Source organism: Oncorhynchus nerka, linkage group LG10 (assembly GCF_034236695.1).
Source record: "Oncorhynchus nerka isolate Pitt River linkage group LG10, Oner_Uvic_2.0, whole genome shotgun sequence".
Classification (NCBI taxonomy): Eukaryota; Metazoa; Chordata; class Actinopteri; order Salmoniformes; family Salmonidae; genus Oncorhynchus; species Oncorhynchus nerka.
In genome coordinates this window covers 66,110,141-66,130,908 of record NC_088405.1, presented here as the reverse complement: position 1 = coordinate 66,130,908, position 20,768 = coordinate 66,110,141, and the positions used below count along the sequence as shown (strand labels likewise).

At 43.7% G+C, this 20,768-nt stretch overlaps 1 protein-coding gene across 3 annotated transcripts; it reads left to right on the top strand.

Moving 5' to 3' along the window:
• Positions 1-1,016: 1,016 nt before the first annotated feature.
• LOC115135870 (transmembrane protease serine 2-like) lies at positions 1,017-19,635 on the top strand. Of its 3 annotated transcripts, none has more exons than XM_029671025.2 (14): positions 1,017-1,197; positions 1,322-1,394; positions 1,632-1,827; positions 2,065-2,157; positions 2,455-2,571; positions 6,383-6,512; positions 9,621-9,734; positions 9,888-9,928; positions 11,194-11,362; positions 11,692-11,864; positions 12,292-12,387; positions 12,554-12,696; positions 19,189-19,341; positions 19,547-19,635. In XM_029671025.2, exons 2-14 carry the CDS (start codon positions 1,380-1,382, stop codon positions 19,553-19,555), a joined length of 1,449 nt encoding a protein of 482 aa, XP_029526885.1. In that variant the 5' UTR covers positions 1,017-1,197; positions 1,322-1,379; the 3' UTR covers positions 19,556-19,635. The 3 variants fall into 3 exon arrangements, with proteins under 3 accessions (XP_029526885.1, XP_029526884.1, XP_029526886.1); XM_029671024.2 differs by having other exon boundaries at positions 1,018-1,197; positions 1,344-1,394; XM_029671026.2 differs by lacking the exons at positions 6,383-6,512; positions 9,621-9,734; positions 9,888-9,928 and having other exon boundaries at positions 1,023-1,197; positions 1,344-1,394.
• The last annotated feature ends 1,133 nt before the right edge of the window (positions 19,636-20,768 follow it).

Genomic DNA, 20,768 nt, shown 5'->3' with positions numbered 1-20,768 from the left:
TTAAACATTTTGTATAACCTTTCTTCTTCCCTGGCCATTTACAATGATATACAGTATTGTAAGTGAATTGGAGCAGGTGTGTGGGTGGAAGATTCTGGCTATTCAACCGACAAAATCTACAAAAGCAAACAATATACAGTAGGCTACTGCCCAGTTAAATATTTTTGCGTACCGTACATTATCCTCCACAATGCTGTTTATTTTTAAAGGTTGGTCATTGTGTCTTCAAGTGTGCAGGTTTTTTGGATGGTTGACTAGTTATTCTTCCCGCATGACCTGGCAGAGATGGTCACTAGGGTGTTAGGGAGATTGCCATGCAATAACAGTCCAAACAGAAAAACTTTTAATTAAAACATTGTTTTAAAATGTATCCGTTTTCACAGACATTTTATACTTCCTTCCCTTTTGTTAGCCACATTACCGTATACTGTGTTTCAATCTCACAGAATTGATCATAATGCAAATTCTACTCCTAAAAGCAGATGTGCATAAACATTACATTTTAGTATTGTAGTCGCAACAAAATTCCTTGTAAAGATGTTTAAGCTGTTTTTTTAGGAAGGTAAAGTGCCATGTAGGCTAATCATTGCATGTAAAGTAATGATTACACTTTTTGCAATTCAGTATTTTAACTCCTATTCTCAGCAAAATTGTTGTCAACATGTATTTATTTCCTGAGTTTTCATATAGATCTCCTCATTTAGCAAGTACATTTACACACCCATAATTTGCCTTGGTGGGAAGATGCTGCCAGCAATGGACAATATAAAAACAGGATACATAGACATCATATAGAATATACAATATCAGAACAGTAACCATTAAACTCTGGAGTATAGGCTGATCGCAGTGGGAATATACAGAGGGGATATATCTGTAAGCTGAGGGAGGGATACTGCCATGGCAAATATATTCAGTGTTGTGCAAGTGCAGTATAGTGTAGATTAGTATCTGAAGTCCTTGATGACAAGGTACAGTATTCGGTCTAGGCCTAGACCAGGAAATCACAATGTTATTTATGTTAGTGTTACAGCTTAAATAATTGAACCACCCTTCAAGTCATGCTGTGCGCACCACAAGGTGTGGTCATGGCTGTTCATTACCAGGAGCAAAGGGAGAAATGGCCTGAGTTAGAGGGAGAGAAAAAAGAAAGGACACCGAATCAGTGTTTGAAAGCAACAGTCGAACTAATCCAAGGTAAGTCTGGAAAACAGTACCTGAAATGAATCTGCTGTCAAAAAAACAGTCATACAAGGCTTTGCTGTACATTTGTATAACTTTTTTGTTAATAAATATTAAACTGTGGCTAAAATGTTTTTAGAAGTTACTTCAAACTTTTTCAGATTTGATCTTATCAGTACGCTGAACGTGGTGTCGACATGAACAATAACCAGGTAACTTCAGTTGTATATCTCTGATTTGATTTTTGTTTTCCCTATGGGAAATGGGCAGCCACGTACATTGTTCATACCAGTCATTGATGTTTTGTGGCGATTACAATACTGGTGTCATGTACCATGGACTATGTTCAACATACCATGGAAAAACCGCTCCAATTTATCAAATACTTTATGGATTTCCATCATTGTAGTTAAACGGAAAACCATTATCCTTCTCTCCGCTTTCTCCAGACACCGGGTCCCCAGTATGTGAACCGTGGGTTTCAACAAGGGGAGGGAAGACCCCCTCCTTACGCCTCGGCCCCAAAGATGCACAATGTCCCCCCCTCTATTTGTCCTCAGTACACTCCCCAGTACGCTCCCAAGACCATCAATACCCACCACACGGTCACCCCTGGACTACCACACCCAGTCCCAGAACAAAAAGGTACAGTATTTACCTTTCTAATGATATTCCTCTGATGATAAACATCACACTTAAATGCAAAACAAGCCTTGCCATGATTACATGCTTCCAGGGTGACACAGATGTTAAGAGGGGCTAATGGTCAAATTCTATGTGAATATCTAGGTCTAGGGTTGAAAGTCCTTTCATGGTAAAAAGTAGAGCAAAAAGTGTTATTGTTCGTATGTTGAGTGTTATTCTGTTTCTGCTCTCTTTCAGTGGTGAAGAAAAGTCACTGTAAATGTATTGTGGCCTCTATCCTCAGTGTCTTAGTTTTCCTTGGGGCAACAGGAGCGTTGGTTTGGTATTTCCGTACGTACAGTACACAGAATCTTCATACAGTAACTGCTTCTTAATTGATGCTTTGGTTGACATAAGCTGACATTAATATTAATAATGTTGAAATGATCTATGCTTTCTATGCCACTGCTTGCTACACAGTGGAAAAAGACTAGTTGACATTGTAATTAGAGGCTAAGGAAAATTACCATGTAGTTCTTATTCAGTAATTTAAAAGGACAGCAAGTGTAACCTTATAGTCATGGTCTCGTGTGTGTGTGTGTGTGTGTGTGTGTGTGTGTGTGTGTGTGTGTGTGTGTCCAAGTCCAGTGTCCAACCAGTGTGTGTTGGGGAGGTCCTGTAGGCAGGGTTGTGTGTATCTGAGTGCATCCAAGTGGTGTGATGGCATCAGAGACTGTCCAGGAGGAGAGGACGAGACACAGTGCCGTAAGTCTCCACTCAATCATTTTTGGTTTATCATTACAGTAGACTGTTGATCCCTCAGATCTTAAGGCATTATTCTTTTAGTTGTTCCAAATGTCAGAAACGTTTGGTTCTAAATTTGACAGGAACTATATATAGCATCTCTATGCTTCCATAGCCAACCCCAAAGTCCTGAGTCAAGATGGAGATCACAGTAGAATACCAGTCTAAAGCCTGTGTGGCTCAGTTGGTAGAGCATGGTGCTTGCAACGCCAGGGTTGTGGGTTTCATTTCTCTCTTAATTGCACATTTTTATTCATGTTTGTCTTGATTTTATATTTGCATAGAAGTGAGTTGTTTTTAATCTTTCTCACCTTTTATTGTTTTATTTGTTAACCCTCATATTACCAACATATTTTACATACATGGATTACCAACCAACATATCAACTTAACTATTATTAAAACATAATTAGACATGTAAATAATGATATCTGAAATAAGAAATAAATACAACAAACTGTTATTTTAGCAAAATGAAAGTTAATTAGCATATTCTATGAAACAAAAGTATAAATGTTCCCATTAAATAAGTACAATTCTTATATAGTACCAAAGAGCTGATTTGCCATCATTTGATTGTAGTATCATTTTGTGTTTAGAATTTTGAAGTAAATATTCAAGTCACATTTATGTGGTAAAAAATGAACCAAATCAAATCAAAGTTTATTTGTCACGTGCGCCGAATACAACAGGTGTAAACCTTACAGTGAAATGCTGAATACAACAGGTGTAAACCTTACAGTGAAATGCTTACTTACAGGCTCTAACCAGTGGTGCCAAAAAAAGGTATGGGTAAGTAAAGAAATAAAACAACAGTAGAAAGACATTTGAAAAAAGAGTAGCAAGGCTACAGACAGACATCTGTTAGTCAGGCTTATTGAGGTAGTATGTACATGTAGGTATCGTTAAAGTGACTGTGCATATATGATGAACAGAGAGTAGCAAAGAGGGGTTGGCGGGTGGAGGGACACAATGCAGATAGCACGGTTAGCCAATGTGCGGGAGCACTGGTTGGTCGGGACAATTTAGGTTGTATGTACATGAATGTGTAGTTAAAGTGACTAAGCATATAAGATAAACAGAGAGCAGCAGCAGCGTAAAAGAGGGGTTGGGGGGGTGGGGACAATGCAAATAGTCCGGGTAAGCATTGGTTACCTGTTCAGGAGTCTTATGGCTTGGGGGTAAAAACTGTTGAGAAGCCTTTTTGTCCTAGACTTGGCACTCCAGTACTGCTTGCCATGCGGTAGTAGAGAGAACAGTCTATGACTGGGGTGGCTGGGGTCAATTTTAGGGCCTTCCTCTGACACCGCCTGGTGTAGAGGATGGCAGGCAGCTTTGCCCCAGTGATGTACTGGGCCGTACGCACTACCCTCTGAAGTGCCTTGCGGTCGGAGGCCGAGCAAAGTCTTGGTTACATTGAGGGATAGGTTGTTATTCTGGCACCACCCGGCCAGGTCTCTGACCTCCTCCCTGTAGGCTGTCTCGTCGTTGTCGGTGATCAGGCCTACCACTATTGTGTCGCCAGCAAACTTAATGATGGTGTTGGAGTCGTGTCTGGCCATGCAGTCGTGGGTGAACAGGGAGTACAGGAGGGGACTGAGCACGCACCCCTGGAGAGCTCCAGTGTTGAGGATCAGCGTGGCAGATGTGTTGCTACCTACCCTCACCACCTGGGGGCGGCCTGTCAGGAAGTCCAGGATCCTGTTGCAGAGGGAGGTGTTTAGATATGTACTTAATTTTATTGACAAAAAGTGAGTCATCCATTGATCCTGAGAGACAATGACCAAAAATATGATTTTCTTTATTTACACCACAGCTTGGATTAGCATAGTGAAACAATGGGAGTGGTAGGGCCTATAGCAGGATCCAAAAAGCATGCTCAAATCCTAAATGTCACTTCAAACCAAATGTTATAGCAACCCAAATACCATAACACGTTGCGCTTATAGAGTACTGGAGGAAATGATAGGAATTCTGGTATTTATATAACATTTTCCATAGATATATATATATATATATACACACTACCGTTCAAACGTAGACATGTCCTTGTTTTTGAAAGAAAAGCTTTTTTTTTTGTCTATTAAAATAACATAAAATGGATCAGAAATACAGTGTAGACGTTGTTAATGTTGTAAATGACTATTGTAGCTGGAAAAAACTGATTTTTAATAGAATATCTACATAGGCGTACAGAGGCCCATTATCAGCAAGCATCACTCCTGTGTTCCAATGGCACGTTGTGTTAGCTAATCCAAGATTAGCATTTTAAAAGGCTAATTGAGCATTAGAAAGTCCTTTTGTAATTATGTTAGCACAGCTGAAACCTGTTGTTCTGATTAAAGAAGCAATAAAACCGGCCTTCTTTAGACTAATTGAGTATCTGGAACATCAGCATTTGTGGGTTCGATTACAGGCTCAAAATGGCCAGAATCAAATAAATTTCTTCTGAAACTTGTCAGTCTATTCTTGTTCTGAGAAATGAAGGCTATTCCATTTGAGAAATTGCCAAGAAACTGAAGATCTCGTACAATGCTGTGTACTACTCCCTTCACAGAACAGCGCAAACAGGCTCTAACCAGAATAGAAAGAGGAGTGGGAGGCCCAACTGAGCAAGAGGACAAGTACATTAGAGTGTCTAGTTTGAGAAACAGACGCCTCCCAAGTCCTCAACTGGCAGCTTCATTAAATAGTACCTGCAAAACACCAGTCTCAACATCAACAGTGAAGAGGAGACTCCAGGATGCTGTCCTTCCAGGCAGAGTTGCAAAGAAAAAGCCATATCTCAGACTGGCCAATAAAAAGAAAAGATTAAGATGGGCAAAAGAGCACAGATACTGGACAGAGATATGACTTTTTCTTTGCAACTCTGCCTGGAAGGCCAGCATCCCGGAGTCGCCTCTTCACTGTTGACGTTGAGACTGATGTTTTGTGTGTACTATTTACTGAAGCTGCCAGTTGAGGACTTGTGAGGCATCTGTCCTGTTAATATTATGTCTCCAGAGAAACCTGGATTCAAATATATATATACAGTGGGGCAAAAAAGTATTTAGTCAACCACCAATTGTGCATATTCTCCCACTTAAAAAGATGAGAGAGGCCTGTAATTTTCATCATAGGTACATAACAAAGTATTGAGATAAACTTTTGTTATTGACCAAATACTTATTTTCCACCATAATTTGCAAATAAAATTAATTAAAAATCCTACAATGTGATGTTCTGGAATTTCTTTTCTCATTTTGTCTGTCATAGTTGAAGTGTACTTATGATGAAAATTACAGGCCTCTCTCATCTTTTTAAGTGGGAGAACTTTGGTGGCTGATTAAATACTTTTTTGCCCCACTGTATATATATTTTTAACGTTTATTTTTCGTAGAATACACACCAGCACAGCTCTCTATGTAGATTCAGAGCCTATCGGAGTTCTGTATTGCAGTTCTGTCAAGTATTTATACTATTGGCAGACTTTGTATACTATTGGAAGATTTTTGTATTTATTGTAGGCGGAATTGGGTGTTTTTTTCTGTAGTCAAAAACTACCCCAGTTGGTAGAATGAGGGTTATGCACCTTGAAATGCATTTTTTTTTAAAGAAATGTGCTTAAGTTTGATTTGATGCTGTGTCTAGGAACACTCTGTTAGAATTCATGTAGCTATGGGGGCTGTTCACTTTTTCACTCTGATTTTTTATATGATTTGTGCTCAAACCCCATCCCACCAAATTTGAACACTATTCGTCAATCAATTGTAATATCTACTTTCTTCTACCAGTGCGCCTCTATGGGTCTGGTTCTGTGCTGCAGAGTTACTCATCAGACAGTCAGACGTGGAAGCCAGTGTGTGCTGATGACTGGAATGACAACTTTGGCAGGGCCACCTGTAAAAGGATGGGATACAGCAGGTGGGTCACCATGACAAATGGGATCACATACGTGTCATAGAGTATCTGTAATTGTAACTGTAATCACAGTTCCCACTGTGACTATTAAAACCTACCCAAACCAGAAACCGTGGATAGATGACAGCGTTCACCCAAAACTGAAAGTGCAAGCCACCGCATTTAACCATGGTAAGGTGACTGGAAATATGGTTGAATACAAACAGAGAGGTTATTCCCTCCGCAAGGCAATCAAACAGGCAAAATGTCAGTACAGAGACAAAGTGGAGTCGAAATTCAATGGCTCAGACAAAAGACGTATGTGGCAGGGTCTACAGACAATCACAGACAACAAAGGGAAAACCAGCTACGTCGCGCCGTAGCACTCACTTCTGTCCTCATGAAGTGCTTTGAGAGGCTAGTTGAGGATCATATTACTTCTACCTTACCTGACACCCTAGACCCACTTCAATAGATCCACAGACAATCGCTATCACACTGCACACTGCCCTATCCCGTCTGGACAAGAGGAAAACCTCTAAGAATCCTGTTCATTGACTACAGCTCAGCCTTCAACCCCATAGTACCCTCCAATCTCATCGTTAAGCCCTGGGGCCCTGGGTCTGAACCCAGCAAAAGTGCCTCTTCAAACTCAGGAGGCTGAAGAAATTTGGCTTAGCTCGTAAGACCCTAACAAACTTTTACAGATGCACAATTGAGAGCATCCTGTCCGGCTGTATCACCACCTGGTATGGCAACTGCACCGCCCGCAACCGCAGGGCTCTCCAGAGGGTGGTGCGGTCTGCTCGCTAGGACACCTACAGCACCCGATGTCACAGGAAGGCCAAAAAGATCATCAAGGAAATCCACCACCTGAGCCACTGCCTGTTCACCCCGCTATCATCCAGAAGGCGAGGTCAGTACAGGTGCATCAAAGCTACGACCAAGAGACTGAAAAACAACTACTATCTCAAGGCCATCAGACTGTTAACTAGCCATCACTAGCCAGCTACAACCTTGTTACTCAACCCTGCACCTTAGAGGCTACCACCCTATATACATAGACAAGGAATCACTGACTACTTTAATAATGGAACACTGGTCACTTTAATAATGTTTACATACTGCTTTATTCGTCTCATATGTATATACTGTATTCTATTCTACTGTATTTTACTCAATGCCACTCTGACATTACTCATCCTAATATCAAATCAAATCAAATTTATTTATATAGCCCTTCGTACATCAGCTGATATCTCAAAGTGCTGTACAGAAACCCAGCCTAAAACCCCAAACAGCAAGCAATGCAGGTGTAAAAGCACGGTGGCTAGGAAAAACTCCCTAGAAAGGACAAAACCTAGGAAGAAACCTAGAGAGGAACCAGGCTATGTGGGGTGGCCAGTCCTCTTCTGGCTGTGCCGGGTAGAGATTATAACAGAACATGGCCAAGATGTTCAAATGTTCATAAATGACCAGCATGGTCGAATAATAATAAGGCAGAACAGTTGAAACTGGAGCAGCAGCACAGTCAGGTGGACTGGGGACAGCAAGGAGTCATCATGTCAGGTAGTCCTGGGGCACGGTCCTAGGGCTCAGGTCCTCCGAGAGAGAGAAAGAAAGAGAGAATTAGAGAGAGCATATGTGGGGTGGCCAGTCCTCTTCTGGCTGTGCCGGGTGGAGATTATAACAGAACGTGGCCAAGATGTTCAAATGTTCATAAATGACCAGCATGGTCGAATAATAGTAAGGCAGAACAGTTGAAACTGGAGCAGCAGCATGGCCAGGTGGACTGGGGACAGCAAGGAGTCATCATGTCAGGTAGTCCTGGGACATGGTCCTAGGGCCCAGGCCAGTTGAAACTGGAGCAGCAGCATGGCCAGGTGGACTGGGGACAGCAAGGAGTCATCATGTCAGGTAGTCCTGGGGCATGGTCCTAGGGCTCAGGTCCTCCGAGAGAGAAGGAGAGAATTAGAGAACTCACACTTAGATTCACACAGGACACCGAATAGGACAGAAGAAGTACTCCAGATATAACAAACTGACCCTAGCCCCCCGACACATAAACTACTGCAGCATAAATACTGGAGGCTGAGACAGGAGGGGTCAGGAGACACTGTGGCCCCATCCGAGGACACCCCCGGACAGGGCCAAACAGGAAGGATATAACCCCACCCACTTTGCCAAAGCACAGCCCCCACACCACTAGAGGGATATCTTCAACCACCAACTTACCATTCTGAGACAAGGCCGAGTATAGCCCACAAAGATCTCCGCCACGGCACAACCCAAGGGGGGGGGGCGCCAACCCAGACAGGCTGACCACAACAGTGAATCAACCCACTCAGGTGACGCACCCCCCCCAGGGACGGCATGAGAGAGCCCCAGTAAGCCAGTGACTCAGCCCCTGTAACAGGGTTAGAGGCAGAGAATCCCAGTGGAAAGAGGGGAACTGGCCAGGCAGAGACAGCAAGGGCGGTTCGTTGCTCCAGAGCCTTTCCGTTCACCTTCCCACTCCTGGGCCAGACTACACTCAATCATATGACCCACTGAAGAGATGAGTCTTCAGTAAAGACTTAAAGGTTGAGACCGAGTTTGCGTCTCTGACATGGGTAGGCAGACCGTTCCATAAAAATGGAGCTCTATAGGAGAAAGCCCTGCCTCCAGCTGTTTGCTTAGAAATTCTAGGGACAATTAGGAGGCCTGCGTCTTGTGACCATAGCGTACGTGTAGGTATGTACGGCAGGACCAAATCAGAGAGATGGGTAGGAGCAAGCCCATGTAATGCTTTGTAGGTTAGCAGTAAAACCTTGAAATCAGCCCTTGCTTTGACAGGAAGCCAGTGTAGAGAGGCTAGCACTGGAGTAATATGATCAAATATTTATGTATTTCTTAACTTCATTCTTTTACTTTTAGATTTGTGTGTATTGTTGTGTATTGTTAGATACTACTTCACTGTTGGAGCTAGGAACACAAGCATTTTGCTACACCCGCAATAACATCTGCTAAATATGTGTCGGTGACCAATATGATTTGATTTGGTAAACTCTGTACCGTACACACAGTATAATGTGCATAACATAAGGGCTATTTAAGGGGCATGTACTGACCAGGTCTATCTCTGCTTCCAAGTGGGTCCTACGTTCGGTCCTCACAAAGAAACCCAGGCTCCTTGGCTTCCGAGGGCTATTTGAAGCTGTCCAGCTTTGACCCCCAATCCCTTCTACAGAGGCAGCTAACTGGAAGGTGAGTTTAACATGAATGCACTCTCTTATTCTATCAAAACAAACAAAATGTTGTCTATACAGATTTTTGTTGAGTGGTGAACAATACATACAAAATGGAGTTCAAGTACAGAATTGCTTCCATAAACTTTTGTGACGTCACTTCTGCCTGCAGTCCCTACTGCTCAGCACAAGCAGTCTCCCTGCAGTGTATTGGTAAGCCATTACTTTACCCTTCCACTAATTCTCAGTACAGGCTCAGATTACCTTCAGGTTAGAGATTATAGAAACACATTCAGGGGAACAAATCTCAAATCACATGATCACTGTTACATTTACATCTGTTATTGCTAGGCAGGAAATTAAGTGATGCGGGGGCCATAAACTGTTCCTTCTCCATTAATGTGACCTGACCTTCCTCACTAAACCACATCTCTCCACCCTTATCAATGCCTGGTACGTGATTGCCCTTCCTTTACTCAAAACATTCCCCGTACAGATAACTATTAACTTCTGGTGTACAAACTAGACTATGGCACTCAATATTTCAAGATGATAATTTACAACATTAGAACTCATCATCGTTTAGCAGACTCTCCAGAGTCACTTACAGTAGTGAGTGCAAACATTTTCATACTCCCCAGTCAGTAAGTAGTTACTACGGCTGACCCCGGTGGCAATAAATGAGTAATACCAAAAGCTTACCTTGACTTAGAAGAGTTCCAGTTTTGTGTTGGAAAGTCATAGCCAGCTAGCTAACATAGCATACCTCTGTTTGAGCAGGGTGTTTCAGTAGGCTAAACTAGTTAGCTGCATTTGCTAGCTAAGTAAGTGAAACTAAACATCTCTCTCGCTCTATTTCTCTCTTGCTTCTCCTTCATTTTGGAAGAAAATAATTTGTTCAAAACTATTAAACTATTGTCTTATCGCTCTTTGAGTCAACTACTCACTTATCTGATCCTTTGATTGGGGGACAACATATCAGTTTATGCTGCAAGAGCTCTGATTGGCTGGCGGACATCCTCCAGAAGTTGTCATAATTGCTGTATAAATCTATGGAAGGGGGGTGAGAACCATGAGCCTCCTAAGTTTTGTACTGAATTCAATGTACCCAGAGGAGATGGTGCTACCCTACAGAGTGCTGTTGAGGCTACTGTAGACCTTCTTTGAAAAATAGTATGTTTAAATCATTTATTTGGTGACGTGATTATATTTAGTGTAGTTTTATCCAAAAAGCATACATTTTTAAATGTTTTACAATTAAACAATTTATGAAATTCACTGAAAAGGATGGTCCTCCTCTGAGGAGCCTCCACCAGACTTTGGGGTTGGCTATGGAAACATAGGGATGCTATATCATTTCTACATAATACATAGCCAGATGTAAACCCTGTTGTGTTCATCTTGAGCCAGACTGGTCATGCAGCTCTCTTTGTCCGATAAAGTTAGTATTTGAAATGTGTGTGTTGGATTGCTTCCAGACTGTGGTGTCAGTATGGCAGCTCCTTGGAGCCGAATCGTAGGGGGGGATATAGCAGTGAGCGGTGCCTGGCCATGGCAGGTCAGTCTGCACGCCAGGGGCCAGCACCTGTGTGGAGGCTCCATCATCAGCCCTGAGTGGATCCTCACTGCCGCCCACTGCGTAGAAACGTGAGTTTAACTGTAACTTATTTAAAGGGAATAAAAACATGTTTAATTAGCCATTTCAATTTTAAAAGCATACGTTTCACACCAAACATCATCTGTTCCTCTCAAAGAAGTCTTCGGCAATGAAGCAGAGGAGGATGGATCTCCTAAAAATGTTACAATATAATAATAACAAACAAAAGAAAAAACATAAAACTATTCAAAGCATCCTTGTGAATAAAACAACACTATACGATAGCATGATTGTGTGGTGGCAGCATGACAACCATGAAAAAGCAAAGATCACCTGAGGACATACTGTTGTCTGTTTTCTCTCTCATTGTGTATGGTAGGCTATCAGGGCCCAGTCAGTGGACGGTGTATGCTGGCTATCTGGCCTTGACCCAGATGGATTTTGCCACTGGGAATTCAGTGGGACACATAATCTCTCATGAAAAGTACGACAAGCAGACTAGTGATAATGACATCGCTCTCATGAAACTCAGCACACCCCTCACTATGTCAAGTAAGTCCGTGTTCCATTTCAGACATTTGAAAAAGCATGATCCAATAGAAAATCCCTTTTAGGGTTTGGAAAAAGAAGAGTATCATAAAGTGACTAGGCATAAAGTGACTAGGCAACGGGATAGATTATCAATAGTAACAGCAGTGTATGTGATGAGTCAAAAGAGTTAGTGCAAAAGGGGTCAGTGCAGATAGTCTGGGTAGCTATTAGTTAAATCTTTAACTAAATATGTAGCAGTCTTATGGTTTGGGGGTAGAAGCTGTACAGGGTCCCTGGTGGTTCCAGACTTTGTGCATCGGTGCCATGAGGTAGAAGACAGTACAGTCTATGACTTGGGTGGCTGGAGTCTTTGACCATTTTTGGGCCTTCCTATGACACCACCTGGTGTCGCAACCTTCTGATTGCCAACTATGGTGTTATGGTGTAGACACGGTGAGACCAGTCTGTCTGCCCAATGTCGGTGTGAATCTGACTCCCCAGCGAGAAGCCTGGATCTCTGGATGGGGGTCCATTAGGAGTGGTGGTAAGACAACTCTTATTACAGGACCAATGACTGTCATTATTAAACACAAGTCAAAGGTTTTATGACTAAAAGTGATTGATCTTATAAGATTTAAAGAATTCAATTAATTTGTTGTAATGAAGCCGTATGATTGACTTATGATTGCTGATCATTTTTATGGCTCCAGGGTCGTCGTCGGGAAACCTGCGTCAGGCCCAGATCACCATGTACAGCAGAGAGACATGTAATGCATCGTTGGTGTATAATGGACTTTTAACCGCCTCTATGATCTGTGCTGGGACACTGGCAGGAGGAGTGGACTCATGTCAGGTCAGATTCACACATAGAACCAACATACATGTGCAGCACATACTGTAGGCTATCTGATCCTTATTTAGGGGAAGGTTTTTGTGGGTTTTTACTTACTGCATGTATTCTTTATTATTTGATTGAATATGACAATGTTTTGTTGGATTAGTTGTTTTCTGATTGTGTTATTGTAACCGGTGTGAAATGGCTAGCTAGTTAGTGGGGTGCGTGCTAATAGCGTTTCAATCGGTAACGTCACTTGCTCTGAGACCTTGAAGTAGTATATATGAAGTATAGTTTTTGAAGGTACAATGCAATCGGAAAGTATTCAGACCCCTTCACTTTTTCCACATTTTGTTACGTTACAGCCTTATTCTAAAATGAATTCAATTGTTTTTTCCCTTCATCAATCTACACACAATACCCCAAAATGAGAAAACAAAAACGAGTTTTTAGATATTTTAGCAAATTTATATAAAGAAATATAATCATAATCAAATTTACATATGTTTTCAGACCGTTTACATTGCTGAAGCACCTTTGGCAGCGATTACAGCCTCGAATCTTCTTGGGTATGACACTACAAGCTTGGCACACCTCTATTTGAGCAGTTCCTCAAACGCTGTCAGGTTAGATGGGGAGCGTCGCTGCACAGCTATTTTCAGGTCTCTCCAGAGTCCGGTCTCTGGCTGGGCCACTCAAGGACATCCAGATACTTGTACCGAAGCCACTCCTGCGTTGTCTTGGCTGTGTGGTTAGGGTCATTGTCCTGTTGGAAGGTGAACCGTCGCCCCAGGCTGAGGTCCTGAGCATTCTGGATCAGGTTTTCATCAAGGATCTCTCTGTACTTTGCTCCATTCATCTTTCCCTCGATCCTGACTAGTATCCCAGTCCCTACTGCTGAAAAATATCCCCACAGCATGATGCTGCCACCACCATGCTTCACAGTACATATGATGTCAGGTTTCCTCCAGGCGTGACACTTGGCATTCAGGCCTTTAGGTCCTTTAGGTGCTTTTTTGGCAAACTCCAAGCAGGCTGTCATGTGCCTTTTCCTGAGGAGTGACTTCCGTCTGGCCACTCTACCATGAAAGCCTGATTTGGTGGAGTGCTGCAGAGATGATTGTCCTTCTGGAAGGTTTTCCAATCTCCACAGAGGTACTCTGGAGCTCTGTCAGAGTGACCATCGGGTTCTTGGTCACCGCCCTGACCAAGGCCCTTCTCCCTCGATTGCTCAGTTTGGCAGGGCGGCCAGCTCTCGGAAGAGTCTTCTTCCATTTAAGAATGATGGAGGCCACTGTGTTCTTGGGGACCTTCAATGCTGCTGAAATGTTTTGGTACCCTTCACCAGATCTGAGCCTCGACACAATCCTGTCACGGAGCTCTACGGACAATTCCTTCGACCTCATGGCTTGGTTTTTTCTCTGACATGCACTGTCAACCGTGGGACCTTATAAAGACAGGTGTTTGCCTTTCGAAATCATGTCAAATCAATTGAATTTACCACAGACTCCAATCAAGTTGTAGAAACATCTCAAGGATGATCAATGGAAACAGGAAACAGGAGTCTCATATTAAAGGGTCATATGTAAATAATACTTATGTAAATAAGGCTTCTGTTTCTAAAAACCTGTTTTCTCTTTGCCATTATGGGGTATTGTGTGTAGATTGATGAGGATGTTTTGCATTTTTTATACATTTTAGAATAAGGCTGTCATGTAACAAAATGTGGAAAAAGTGAAGTGATCTGAATACTTTTGTTTTATTTTGTATTTATTTATTTAACCTTTTATTCAAAAAGGCAAGTCAGTTAAGAACACATTTTTATATACAATGATGGCCTACCAAAAGGCCTCCTGCGGGGACGGGGGCTAGAATAAAAAATAAAAATATAGGACATAACACACATCACGACAAGAGAGACACCACAACACTACATAAAGGGAGACCTAAGAATGGCAGCAACACATGACAACATAGTATGGTAGCAACACCACATGACAACAACATGGTAGCAACACAATATGGTAGCAGCACAAAACATGGTACAAACACTATTGGGCACAGACAACAGCACAAAGGCAGGAAGGTAGCGACAACATCACGCAACATTTACATTTTACATTTAAGTCATTTAGCAGACGCTCTTATCCAGAGCGACTTACAAATTGGTGCATTCACCTTATGACCTCCAGTGGAACAGTAGTGCATCTAAATCTTTTCAGGGGAGGGGGTGAGAGGGATTACTTTATCCTATCCTAGGTATTCCTTAAAGAGGTGGGGTTTCAGGTGTCTCCGGAAGGTGGTGATTGACTCCGCTGTCCTGGCGTCGTGAGGGAGTTTGTTCCACCATTGGGGGGCCAGAGCAGCGAACAGTTTTGACTGGGCTGAGCGGGAACTGTACTTCCTCAGTGGTAGGGAGGCGAGCAGGCCAGAGGTGGATGAACGCAGTGCCCTTGTTTGGGTGTAGGGCCTGATCAGAGCCTGGAGGTACTGAGGTGCCGTTCCCCTTGGGAAGTTGAACACCAGACGGGCTGCGGCGTTCTGGATGAGTTGTAGGGGTTTAATGGCACAGGCAGGGAGCCCAGCCAACAGCGAGTTGCAGTAATCCAGACGGGAGATGACAAGTGCCTGGATTAGGACCTGCGCCGCTTCCTGTGTGAGGCAGGGTCGTACTCTGCGGATGTTGTAGAGCATGAACCTACAGGAACGGGCCACCGCCTTGATGTTAGTTGAGAACGACAGGGTGTTGTCCAGGATCACGCCAAGGTTCTTAGCGCTCTGGGAGGAGGACACAATGGAGTTGTCAACCGTGATGGCGAGATCATGGAACGGGCAGTCCTTCCCCGGGAGGAAGAGCAGCTCCGTCTTGCCGAGGTTCAGCTTGAGGTGGTGATCCGTCATCCACACGGATATGTCAGCCAGACATGCAGAGATGCGATTCGCCACCTGGTCATCAGAAGGGGAAAGGAGAAGATTAATTGTGTGTCGTCTGCATAGCAATGATAGGAGAGACCATGTGAGGTTATGACAGAGCCAAGTGACTTGGTGTATAGCGAGAATAGGAGAGGGCCTAGAACAGAGCCCTGGGGGACACCAGTGGTGAGAGCACGTGGTGTCGAGACGGATTCTCGCCACGCCACCTGGTAGGAGCGACCTGTCAGGTAGGACGCAATCCAAGCGTGGGCCGCGCCGGAGATGCCCAACTCGGAGAGGGTGGAGAGGAGGATCTGATGGTTCACAGTATCGAAGGCAGCCGATAGGTCTAGAAGGATGAGAGCAGAGGAGAGAGAGTTAGCTTTAGCAGTGCGGAGCGCCTCCGTGATACAGAGAAGAGCAGTCTCAGTTGAATGACTAGTCTTGAAACCTGACTGATTTGGATCAAGAAGGTCATTCTGAGAGAGATAGCGGGAGAGCTGGCCAAGGACGGCACGTTCAAGAGTTTTGGAGAGAAAAGAAAGAAGGGATACTGGTCTGTAGTTGTTGACATCGGAGGGATGGAGTGTAGGTTTTTTCAGAAGGGGTGCAACTCTCGCTCTCTTGAAGACGGAAGGGACGTAGCCAGCGGTCAGGGATGAGTTGATGAGCGAGGTGAGGTAAGGGAGAAGGTCTCCGGAAATGGTCTGGAGAAGAGAGGAGGGGATAGGGTCAAGCGGGCAGGTTGTAGGGCGGCCGGCCGTCACAAGACGCGAGATTTCATCTGGAGAGAGAGGGGAGAAAGAGGTCAGAGCACAGGGTAGGGCAGTGTGAGCAGAACCAGCGGTGTCGTTTGACTTAGCAAACGAGGATCGGATGTCGTCAACCTTCTTTTCAAAATGGTTGACGAAGTCATCTGCAGAGAGGGAGGAGGGGGGGGAGGATTCAGGAGGGAGGAGAAGGTTGCAAAGAGCTTCCTAGGGTTAGAGGCAGATGCTTGGAATTTAGAGTGGTAGAAAGTGGCTTTAGCAGCAGAGAGAGAAGAGGAAAATGTAGAGAGGAGGGAGTGAAAGGATGTCAGGTCCGCAGGGAGGCGGAGTTTTCCTCCATTTCCGCTCGGCTGCCCGGAGCCTGTTCTGTGAGCTCGCAATGAGTCGTCGAGCCACGGAGCGGGAGGGGAGGACCGAGCCGGCCTGGAGGATAGGGGACATAGAGAGTCAAAGGATGCAGAAAGGGAGGAGAGGAGGGTTGAGGAGGCAGAATCAGGAGATAGGTTGGAGAAGGTTTGAGCAGAGGGAAGAGATGATAGGATGGAAGAGGAGAGAGTAGCGGGGGAGAGAGAGCGAAGGTTGGGACGGCGCGATACCATCCGAGTAGGGGCAGTGTGGGAAGTGTTGGATGAGAGCGAGAGGGAAAAGGATACAAGGTAGTGGTCGGAGACTTGGAGGGGAGTTGCAACGAGGTTAGTGGAAGAACAGCATCTAGTAAAGATGAGGTCGAGCGTATTTCCTGCCTTGTGAGTAGGGGGAAGGTGAGAGGGTGAGGTCAAAAGAGGAGAGGAGTGGAAAGAAGGAGGCAGAGAGGAATGAGTCAAAGGTAGGCGTGGGGAGGTTAAAGTCGCCCAGAACTGTGAGAGGTGAGCCGTCCTCAGGAAAGGAGCTTATCAAGGCATCAAGCTCATTGATGAACTCTCCGAGGGAACCTGGAGGGCGATAAATGATAAGGATGTTAAGCTTGAAAGGGCTGGTAACTGTGACAGCATGGAATTCAAAGGAGGCGATAGACAGATGGGTAAGGGGAGAAAGAGAGAATGACCACTTGGGAGAGATGAGGATCCCGGTGCCACCACCCCGCTGACCAGAAGCTCTCGGGGTGTGCGAGAACACGTGGGCAGACGAAGAGAGAGCAGTAGGAGTAGCAGTGTTGTCTGTGGTGATCCATGTTTCCGTCAGTGCCAAGAAGTCGAGGGACTGGAGGGAGACATAGGCGGAGATGAACTCTGCCTTGTTGGCCGCAGATCGGCAGTTCCAGAGGCTACCGGAGACCTGGAACTCCACGTGGGTCGTGCGCGCTGGGACCACCAGATTAGGGTGGCCGCGGCCACGCGGTGTGGAGCGTTTGTATGGTCTGTGCAGAGAGGAGAGAACAGGGATAGACAGACACATAGTTGACAGGCTACACAAGAGGCTACGCTAATGCAAAGGAGATTGGAATGACAAGTGGACTACACGTCACGAGTGTTCAGAAAGTTAAGCTTACGTAGCAAGAATCTTATTGACTAAAATGATTAAAATGATACAGTACTGCTGAAGTAGGCTAGCTGGCAGAGGCTGCGTTGTTGACTATGTAGGCTAGCTGGCATTGGCTGCGTTGTTGACACTACACTAATCAAGTCGTTCCGTTGAGTGTAATAGTTTCTACTGTGCTGCTATTCGGGGCTAGCTGGCTAGCTAGCAGTGTTGATTACGTTACGTTGCGTTAAAAGAACGACAATAGCTGGCTAGCTAACCTAGGAAATCGCTCTAGACTACACAATTATCTTTGATACAAAGACGGCTATGTAGCTAGCTATGTAGCTAGCTACGATCAAACAAATCAAGCCGTTGTACTGTAATGAAATGAAATGAAAAATGTGATACTACCTGTGGAGCGAGCGAAATGCGACCGGATTGTTGAGTGCAGAAGTTCTGTTCGGTAGACGTTGGCTAGCTGTTGGCTAGCTAGCAGAGTCTCCTATGTTAAGGACGACATAAAACTACACACTCTAAACTACACAATTATCTTGGGTACGAAGACAGCAAAGACAACTATGTAGCTAGCTAACACTACACTAATCAAGTCGTTCAGTTGAGTGTAATAGTTGTGCTGCTAATCGGTAGACGGTGGACTAGCTAACGGTGGACGTTAGCTAGCTGGCTAGCTGCAGGGCAGTGTAGACTGCGTTAGGACGACGAAATACGATAATTACGCAATTATCTATGATACAAAGACGGCTATGTAGCTAGCTAAGAAGAAATTGCTAAGATTAGACAAATCAAACCGTTGTACTATAATGAAATGTAATGAAATGTAATACTACCTGCGGACCGAGTGCAGATGCGACCGCTCGCTCCAACCCGGAAGTGTTCAACGCAGCCACAACTGTAAGCAAGAGTGTCCATGATTGAGTCTTTGAATGAAGAGATGGAGATAAAACTGTCCAGTTTGAGTGGTTTTTTGCAGCTCGTTCCAGTCGCTAGCTGCAGTGAACTGAAAACAAGAGCGACCCAGGGATGTGTGTGCTTTGGGGACCTTTAACAGAATGTGACTGGCAGAACGGTTGTTGTATGTGGTGGATGAGGGCTGCAGTAGGATTATCAGTTAGTGAGCGCTAAGAGGGTTTTATAAATAAGCATCAACCAGTGGGTCTTGCGACTGGTATACAGAGATGACCAGTTTAGAGAGTAGTATAGAGTGCAGTGATGTGTCCTATAAGGAGTATTGGTGGCAAATCTGATGAAGTTGACTATACTTTCCAAATGCACAGTATTAAAGTTATGGTCCCATTTTGTAATGCTAACATAGGAGGGGGGGCGGGTAACTTCTTGTGTCTTGCAGGGGGACAGTGGAGGACCAATGGTGGCCAAGGAGGGTTCAGTATGGTGGCTGGTAGGGGACACTAGCTGGGGTATAGGTTGTGCCCTGAGGAACAAACCAGGAGTCTACGGCAATGTCACCCACTTCCTCCCCTGGATATATGAACAAATGCAGGTAGGTACTAACAGTAGGACAATGATAACAGAAAGTGAATTATTGTAAGAAAAGATAGGCAAAGAGGATATATACATTTCTTTATTTTTTTTACATAAAAAAAATATAAATCATTGAGTCACCAATCAGTGCAGCATATATAGGACCAATAAAATTAAGATTATTACTTTAAAACATGTTTTATACATTTTGAATTTCCTTGCAGAAGAATTGATGGAGATGCCAAGGAAGACGCACCCTGTTGCTTATCAAATTCACCTGTCTGAAATAAAGCTTTTGAATACATTACATGTACACTGCTTTCAGATATTTTTTGTGCCTGTTGACTTCTAATATTTAAGTTTTCAGGGAATATCTATTTGACATTTTTTTATGAAGATATTTTTATCATGTTGAGGAAAGGTATGCAGGAATTGTCATTTTGAAAGGGAGTATTGTACTCTGCATACTTGCACACACATAAATCCATGTTTTGGTCATACCTTTTTTGTTTTACATGATCAGAGCCTTTTCTAATTTTTATGAACCTGTGTATGATAATATCAATTATTAATTGACACAAAATAAAGTGTTATGTTTTTATGTACATAAAATAATTTTGCAGTGTTTATTAATTAAAACAAATGTGTTAGAGTGAGTCAGACACTGATACATGTACACTTGCACATTGAATACAGCCAGCCCAGGTGAAAACAATGAATACATACAGTACCAGTCAAACGTTTGGACACAACTACTCATTCAAGGGTTTTTCTTTATTTTGACTATTTTCTACATTGTAGAATAATAGTGAAGACATCCAAACTATAATATAACACACATGGAATCACGTAGTAACCAAAAAAATGTCCACCCTTTGCCTTGATGACAGCTTTGCACACTCTTGGCATTCTCTCAACCAGCTTCATGTCACCTGGAATGCATTTAAATTAACAGGTGTGCCTTGTTAATTTGTGGAATTTCTTTCCTTCTCAATGCTTTTGAGCCAGTGTTGTGACAAGGTAGGGATGGTATACAGAAGACAGCCCTATTTGGTAAAAGGGTATATTATGGCAAGAACAGCTCAAATAAGCAAAGAGAAATGACAGTCCATCATTACTTTCAGACATGAAGGTCAGTCAATCTGTAAAATTTCAAGAACTTTGAAAGTTTCTTCAAGTGCAGTCACAAAAACCATCAAGCGCTATGATGAAACTGGCTCTCATGAGGCCCGCCACAGGAAAGGAAGACCCAGAGTTACCTCTGGTGCAGAGGATAAGTTTATTAGAGTTAACTGCACCTCAGATTGCAGCCCAAATAAATGCTTCATGGTTGAAGTAACAGACACATCTCAATATAAACTGTTCAGAGGAGACTGCGTGAATCAGGCCTTCGTGATCGAATTGCTGCAAAGAAACCACTACTAAAGGACACCAATAATAAGAAGA

Bases quoted from the DNA above. Each gene is read 5' to 3' on its own strand.
- LOC115135870 (XM_029671025.2), top strand. The intron at 1,828-2,064 runs GTACAGTATTTA...GCTCTCTTTCAG, and splicing joins CCCAGTCCCAGAACAAAAAG to TGGTGAAGAAAAGTCACTGT. The intron at 9,929-11,193 runs GTAAGCCATTAC...GATTGCTTCCAG, and splicing joins AGTCTCCCTGCAGTGTATTG to ACTGTGGTGTCAGTATGGCA.